The following is an 8,646-nucleotide window of genomic DNA, read 5'->3' on the forward strand; positions in this document are numbered from 1 at the left end:
AGAAACTTGTTGAACATTTTGTTTCAACTGTGAGCAGCTACAGTTGTGATTTCACATTTGGTCAGGCAATGGAAACAGATGGCACTGATGTTATGTAAGGAGTGTGCTGAGGGACGGATGCTCATGAGTGAGTGGATTTACAAGCACCCTGTCCCAAAAGGTTCTTAACCSTTTTTATAGCTTGGTAACCTGTAGACAAAAGCTATCTAGACTTTTAACAATACCTGCAAAAACTGCATGGATTATTTCAGAACACCAGTAAAGAAATCTGGTATATTATTAGTTAATTAGTAGATACTTTTCAACATATGCTATTGTCAATATTTGAATACATTGTAAATCTCATTAATTTCCAACTTATCCTGTTTTGTGGAAAGGGTGGTAGTTTATGAAAATTTGACAAGAACCAATCTAACACATCAATACAGTCTCACTCTAAAATGCTTAACTGCTGCTGTTGTTCATATTACTGAACACAATGATCATAAAACAGGTGCATTTACATTTAAAAATCRGCCCTTTTTACACAAAAATATGTATATTTGCCACTTCACCCAAATACCTATAAGGAGGTGTTGGGATCAAACAAGTCTTTTTTTTTATTCTTTAAACACAGTACAAGTAATTCAAAGTGCAAAAGCAAAATGTAGCAGTCAATATGGAAAACCAAGGACTTGACATAGAATAAGTGATAAGTATGAATTAAATACAGAGGAGCAAAAGACTAATAAGGTGATATGAACCAGGTGTGAACTCAAGTGTCAATGTGCAACAAAATAAAATGGGTAACTGGGAAAAAGCAAGAGCTAAGATCAAAAGGTTTTGGATTTTGCAAAAACATGAACAGAAGCCGTTGAAGTAGGATATCGTAAAACTTTAGAACAAAAACTTAAATCGAAAAAACTGAAAACAAAATACACTCAATCAAACTCAACCATATACTATCACAAGCTGGGAACAGACAATGTCATACTGTAAATCCCTAGACTCCCTGGTATCAAACCCAAGTTTGAACCTTTTACCCACATTTTATTTAAAACTCCTCTACTTTGTTGGGTTGTCTAATAATGAATATCATTTTAAATGTTCTAGTTCTAGAAATTGATTGTATGTTTCAGTGGAAAAGTGTTTTGTACTGTTATTGACAGATCTATGCACAAAAAAATCTGACAGATTTTTCTTTCATTAGGAAGGAGCAGATTCTTTCGCTTCCGCCAAGCTGCGTTGAGCTTAATAAATACCAACAAGCAATCTCTTCCACAAGAGGACCCAGACGCTGTGACGGTGGACTCTCCCAAAGAGGATGAGGACTCAGTGGCCTTGGAGAGCTTCCCCTCGCCCACAAAGAGCATTTGTAGTCCAACTGAGGCCAATGACACGCGCGCCCTCATAGGCTCCAGCCGCCACTCCTCCCAGGCCAGCATCGGCCCTGAACCACTTGACCACTCATCCCTTAAACTCCCGTGGGACAAGCTGTACCAGACCGAGCCGCACCAGTCCTCCAGCTCCCTGTCAAACACCTTCCCCAGAGGCAGCACCAGCAGCATGAGGAGAGCCTCATCCATCCATGAAATTGAGGGCTATAGCTCCAATTCCAAGAGTGTATTCGGGGACCGGCAAACGAGTGAAGGTATGTATTACAGCAGTGAATCCTAATTGGAGACATAAAGTTGTCCAAGGTGTGCAATAACAGCAAGGATGGCTAGTTTAACTAATTAGAAACTGAGAATAAATTAGAACAAATTAAAGAAATGTCCTCACTTCAGGTTTGGGCAGAACAAGTTAACAGTTAATTAAAACTAAGAAGAAAAAATATATCTTGTAGCTAAAAGCAGAGTCATTACCTTATCGTTGCAAAACTAAATCTAGGATAGCAGTCTAAAAACCACAACTTCTAACTTGATGTGATCTCACTTAAGTATTTTTACTTTGCTTTTTTTGATTATGTATTGAGAGCAGTGGATAAATGGTAAATCGTAAATGGACTGAACTTATAGAGCGCTTTATCAAGTCCCTCCGGACCGCAAAGCGCTTTACACTTACAGACATTCACCCATTCACACACACATTCACACACAYGTTATGCTCAATTGCCAAACTCACAACTTCAAATAACAGCTCACAAACTACAGTGGCTAATGTGTAATATTCACTTTCTGCACCTCATTAACAAAAACAGCTAAAACTAGCTGTGTTGTAGTACATGTTCCATTTGCAAGGAAAAAAAGGTAAGAAATATCCTGTGGTTTCTGCATTATCCATATATGCCAGAACACATTAGTCAGCGTTTCTGTATAAGTATAGGAGACCACTTCCAGTCTATAAATAGACCTAAAGGATCCAGAGCTCTATGTGTCACAGTTATGTCACCCTGCTGTCTTAAACATAGAGATAAGGTTTAAATGTACAAGTTCTTTCAGTCTTAAGTCAGTCTATGTTCAGAAATAGTGATAAATTCATCATTATACAAAAAATATATTCAAACTTCGCCCTCTCTCCATCTCCCCCCTTTAAGTGTTTTAGCATTTTCAGGCAATCATTTATAAATAAGAAATTGTTCCTAATGTTTTGTCTGGTGAAATAAAGGTTAAATATAAAATGTCCTAATACTGCTATTTCTCATCACAATTTTATAATCAAAACCAAGACATGTTTTAGTTTATCTTAATTCATGTAAGTATTTTTATTAATTACCAGGTCCTTTCAACCACGTGAAGTCCAGTCTGCTTGGTTCTACCTCGGATTCAAACATCAACAAATACAGCACCATAAACAAGCTCCCTCTGATCGCGCTCAACTTCTCCGAGATAACGGAGAAGAAGCCTCATTCTCCACCAACATCAGAGAAAACCATCATAGCACCTAAGGTCAAAGACCGAACTCACAATGTCACAGAGAAGGTTACACAGGTGAGTCCAAAAAATAAGAATTTGTAAACGGATTGTGCCACATTTCTCAGTAATCTTTGCATCAGCTGAGGTTTGATACCTAATTTTTAGGGGTGCAACAATACATGTACCCATATCGAACCAAACCGAACCGTATCGAACAATACAGATTTTAAAATTTTACTTTATCAACTTGTCTTCTGAAGATGCTCTGTGTTAAAGGATCAGTGGATCTGTGTTCGACTACTCCACCTAGGCTGCATTTTTGAGCGCAGATCCACTGAGAAACKTGCTGTTTCAGCAACATTTAATTTAAAAACTGTTCTTATGAGGTTAAACAAATGTTCATAATTAATATAAATAAATTACAAGTTAAAAGGGGCATGGAAATTTCTCTTTTTTGTATCGAAAAAATATCGAACCGTGAGACTAAAGTATCGAACCTAACTGAACCGTGAATTTTCTGTATCGTTGCACCCCTACTAATTATGTGTCAGTTTAAATTAAAGTTGTCCTCAACACTGAGCTAATCTCACCTGTAAATCCTTAAATCTTTGTATGTTTATGTTTGTAAGCTGATCCAGTTCACTTCTTATTCGACACGTACACATTTTACTGAACGGATCACAAAGATGTTCAGTGTGAGCTTTGGTGTTGTTTGAATATGCAGTTAGTTTATTCTGGACAAAAACTGTTTTTTTACACTTCAGCAGTGTGAAGCATGTGATGTGTTTAGGAAAAAGAAATGAGTTAATGCCATGCCACCCACTTCCTCAAAGAAATGACCAGCTTGTGATAAACACTGCTGTGAAGTGTGGGCAAAGTTAAACACTAATGTGTTCTTTTGGTGATTAATTATGAGTGTATCAGTGTCTTAAAAGCTTTTTAGGACATTGTTTGACTGAGAAAAATTGGGAAAAATACTTTTTACTTTTTGTTCATTTATGAGGTGATAGGGGGAGAAATCTGTGTTGGCTTTCTCCAACAAAAGGCTTTTGATGTTGAAAGAGCTAGAGAAACTTATAGAAAACTGGAAATATACTGAAGTATTTATTTTTGGGAGAAGTCAGGGTAGAATTGCTGAAACCATCAAATTCTTTTGATTTGCTTCGCTTTAGCAGCAAACTGCTGGCAACACGCTGGAGAAAGTGTCTTCTGCTGGCTGTTTTTCGGGGGGAAGGCACTGATATAGCAAAAAGAAAAATTGGTTTCTATGACAATGATGAATACATTTCTAGTTGAACTTATGATTTAAGACAAGTCAAATTACTCATTTGATCATTAAGTATTTGTCAAAAGATTTGCTAAAACCTCTCTGTGGTTTTCATTAAATTTCCCTTAATTTATATTGAAGTCTGTGTTGCGTCTGGCACAAAATGTTTGGATTAGAAAGTCTAAGAAAGGAAAAAAAAACATTTATCTGTATTTTAGGGGAAGAAAAATGTGCATATTGAATAAAAACTGTGGGTTTTGTTATGGGTGGAATTTTTTTTTTCTTCTTCTTGGCATGCTCCACTTCTGAGAAATGTTTGTATATTAATGAAGGATATTTTGTGACTGATCTGCTAAATTTTAGATAGAGCCAAAGCTGACGTAAGATGGACAACCCCTAGGGGTGTGAGCAGGTTTTTCTTTATGAATAGTCTAAGGACAAGTAAACTCTGGACCATTTTGTTTTACACTGGGAAGTACAGACAGGCTTCTGAGTATTTACCATTATTTAACCAGGCAAAATCCATTGAGATCACAGATCTCTTTTTCAAGGGTGGCCTATACCTGAAGGCAACCTATTGTACATATATTTATATAACCAGAGTACCCAGAGGAAACCCATACAAGTACAAGGAGAACACACAAACTCCACCCAGAAAGACCCCAGGTCCGAACAAGGGATCAAAACCAGGATCTTATTGCTGTGAGGCGTCAGTGCTAACCACTGATCTATTGTGCTGCCCAAGTATATTGGAATCTTTAGATCTGAAAATAAGTATTTAACTTGGTTTTCTGCAAATTACTTAGGCAACCAATTTTCTTATACTATAGTTCTTAACATGTTACCCTTTTCATTTGACTGTCCTCCACAACTACCCAGAAAAAAATATTTAAGAAATAGAACAAAATGTGTATAATAAAAGTCAAAAAGTCAACTATCAGAAACGCACATCACGATTTTTAGTAATATTTGCTTTTATTGCAAAAATACAATCCACAAATACCTAAAAAATCTTTCATAATAAGCTAAAAGAAAAACCTTTGGGACAACAGTATATGGCAAGGCTGTGCTTTGCTGGAATCCCCTCAACAAAAACAGGCAGTGAAAGGAACTTTGTGGCCCATTRAAGTAAAGGGTACCTACTGACCCGTATGAATGAGATGATTGAGCTGCAATTACACCTGATGGAGTAGATTGGCAATGAGAAGTTTGGGTTACCAGCTCAGTATTCACYGTGAGACTCAGTTACAGGATAATGTGAACTACTGTAGTAACAGTTTTTATGTCTAGTTAATAAAAAGGAGGGTTAAGTTTTCCTGTAGGATGCAGGTCTTTCTTGTACACTGATCCTTTTAAGATAAACTAGCAAAATAAAAAATAAAAAACTCTTGTTTACTGTAAAAATATTAAAGGCGACTTAAAAGGTACTTGTACACTAGAAAAAAAACTGTCCCAGTTTGTAGCTCAGTGCCATTTCATCAACAAGCAGGCAAAAAGAAGCTCWAACATCTTATATTCAAACTTCATTCAACATACAGCAGCGTTCTCATTCATAAATGAAGAACCTTCATCTTGGTTAAATGGTCTTCCTCTCCCTGCAGAGTTTGATTTGAAGTTGGGAGACTCTGCTGACATACGAACGCTGCAGCTGCTTCCGGACTGCTGGCACGGCCAAATCTATAATTCATGGGTTGAAGTTGGGGAAAGTGCTGAGAAGAATGGAAAGACTCATTGCCCTCTTCCTTACTCCGGCACTACTTTCTGTCTGTAGAGAGTCCTTTCTCTGCCCGCCACAGGTCATTAAACCAACAACAGGGGAGAGCCTTGGCATTCCTGAGCACAATAAATATTTAACCATCCAGACAGGGCTTAGTCATTTGACAACATTAAAAACAAACATTACATGATAACACAATACTTCATATTTTCCTTTTTTTATCAACTTTACAGTAAAGGATTTTTCTAGGAATACAGGAATATTTTTCTCAGTAAATATTTTACTAGAGGTGCTAATGACATGAAATTTTCACCAGATGTCGGTAACAACCCAAGTGATCCATACATACAAAGAAATCAACCATAAATGTCCAGAAATGAAGTTATTTGTAATAATGTGGAATGGCACAGGGAAAAAGTATTGAACACATGAAGAAAGGGAGGTGTAAAACGGCATGGAAAGCCAAGACACCAGCTGAACTCTCTCAGTAATTAGAAAGCAAGCCTGCCCCTTGTCAGTGCAAATTAATATCAGCTGGTTCAGTCCCAAACAATGGCCAGGTATCACACAAGAAMCATCTGATGATGGGTAAAAGTAAAGAGCTCTCTCAAGACCTTCGCAACCTTATTGTTGCAAAGCATAATGATGGCATCGGTTACAGAAGAATGTCTAAACTTCTGAAGGTTCCAGTGAGCACTGTTGGGGCCATAATTCAGAAGTGGAAAGAACATCATTTCACCATAAACCAACCACGACCAGGTGCTCCTCGCAAGATTTCTGACAGAGGAGTGAAAAGAATTATTAGAAGAGTTGTCCAAGAGCCAAGGACCACTTGTGGAGAGCTTCAGAAAGACCTGGAATTAGCAGGTACGATTGTTTCAAAGAAAACAATAAGTAATGCACTGAACCACCATGGCCTGTATGCACGCTCACCACGCAAGACTCCACTGCTGAAGAAACAGCATGTTGAAGCTCCTTTAAAGTTTGCTGCACAACATTTAGACAAGCCTGTGTAATACTGGGAGAATATAGTCTGGTCAGATGAGACCAACATTGAACTGTTTGGATGCCAGAATACACATCATGTTTGGAGGTCAAATGGCACTGCACATCAGCCCAAAAACACCATACCAACAGTGAAGTTTGGAGGTGGGAACATCATGGYGTGGGGCTGTTTTTCAGCATATGGTACTGGCAAACTTCAAATAATTGAAGGAAGGCTGAGTGGAAAAATGTACAGAGACATTCTTGATAAAAATCTGCTTCCATCTACCAGGATGATGAAGATGAAACGTTTCTGGACATTTCAGCAAGACAATGWGCCCAAACACAAAGCCAAGGAAACTCTCGGTTTCAGAGAAAGAAAGTAAAGCTGCTGGAATGGCCCAGCCAATCACCTGACCTGAATCCAACAGAAAATCTATGGAAAGAACTAAAGATCAGAGTTCATAAAAGAGGCCCATGAAACCTTCAAGATTTGAAGACTGTTTGTGTGGAAGAATGGGCCAAAATCACACCTGAGCAATGCATGCCACTAGTTTCTCCATACAGGAGGCVTCTTGAAGCTGTCATTGACAACAAAGGCTTTTGTACAAAGTATTAGATAAATTACACTAAGTGTGTTCAATACTTTTCCCTGTGTCATTCCACATTATTAAAAATAACTTCATTTCTGGACAATTATGGTTTGATATCTTTATATGTATGGATCACTTGGGTTGTTACCAACATCTGGTGAAAATTTCATGTCATTAGCACCTCTAGTAATATATTTACTGAGAAAAAATGTTGACGTGTTCAATACTTATTTTACCCGCTGTATATGTGGTATAGATTTTGTAAAAATAGAACAAGTCAGTGGAATGTAATTTGGTTGCAAAATACTTTATTTTCCCTCAACTTCTGTCTCTTCAGTTTCTGAGAAAATTCTTCTTGTTAAATCTGCTTAAAACGTCCTTTGAATAAGCTATTAATGAACATTAAGAGAATTTGGGATCAGTGGAAATTAACCTCAGGTGTAAGATAATATGACTCAAAATTAAAAATTACATTTTCTGGCAAACGATCTAAGCGAAATAATGTAAACAAGTTTGGTTTTGTTGTTTTGACACGGCGGCTCAGTTGCTGTTGCCTTTCRACTCAGATTGCTGGATTGAATCTCAATCGGGACCTTTCTGGGTACTTCGCTTGTTCTATCCATGCACAGGCACCTGTGACCCCTGTGACCCTGAAAAGAAGAAGCAGGTACAGATAATTGATGGACCCTCTCTAATTGCTTCCCCAGGTTTTGTCACTTGGAGCTGATGTTCTTCCAGAGTACAAACTCCAGACGCCCCGCATCGACAAGTTTACAATCCTCCACTACAGCCCGTTCAAAGCTGTTTGGGACTGGCTGATCCTGCTGCTGGTCATCTACACGGCCATCCTCACTCCTTACTCTGCTGCGTTTCTTCTCAATGAGCAAGAGGAGCAGAGGAGGCGTGAATGTGGCTACTCCTGCAGCCCCCTTAACGTAGTCGATTTAATCGTGGACATCATGTTCATCATCGACATCCTCATCAACTTCAGGACCACCTATGTCAACCATAATGAGGAGGTGGTTAGCAATCCCGCTAAGATAGCCATCCATTACTTCAAAGGCTGGTTCCTCATCGATATGGTGGCAGCAATCCCTTTTGACCTGCTCATCTTCGGCTCTGGCTCAGATGAGGTTTGTTGTCTTTAATGCTGTGTTTTGTTTTGTTTTGTTTTTCCTGTGTGCCCCAGGAGCACTCCTCAGTGATGTTTTTTTTTCTGTCAGTGCAAATAGCACTTAAATTGATATATAT

At 38.2% G+C, this 8,646-nt stretch overlaps 1 protein-coding gene across 3 annotated transcripts in view; it reads left to right on the forward strand.

Annotated features, from left to right (window-relative positions):
* Positions 1–8,646, forward strand: part of kcnh7 (potassium voltage-gated channel subfamily H member 7) — a 46,422-nt gene that overhangs the window by 19,137 nt on the left and 18,639 nt on the right. For all 3 annotated transcript variants that reach the window (XM_014001501.1, XM_014001502.1, XM_014001503.1), the window contains exons 4-6: positions 1,190–1,630; positions 2,698–2,909; positions 8,103–8,528. In XM_014001501.1, coding sequence (XP_013856955.1) covers positions 1,190–1,630; positions 2,698–2,909; positions 8,103–8,528 — 1,079 coding nt within the window. The remainder of the gene's footprint in view (positions 1–1,189; positions 1,631–2,697; positions 2,910–8,102; positions 8,529–8,646) is intronic.

This window comes from Austrofundulus limnaeus, unplaced genomic scaffold (assembly GCF_001266775.1).
Source record: "Austrofundulus limnaeus strain Quisiro unplaced genomic scaffold, Austrofundulus_limnaeus-1.0 Scaffold9, whole genome shotgun sequence".
NCBI lineage: Eukaryota > Metazoa > Chordata > Actinopteri > Cyprinodontiformes > Rivulidae > Austrofundulus > Austrofundulus limnaeus.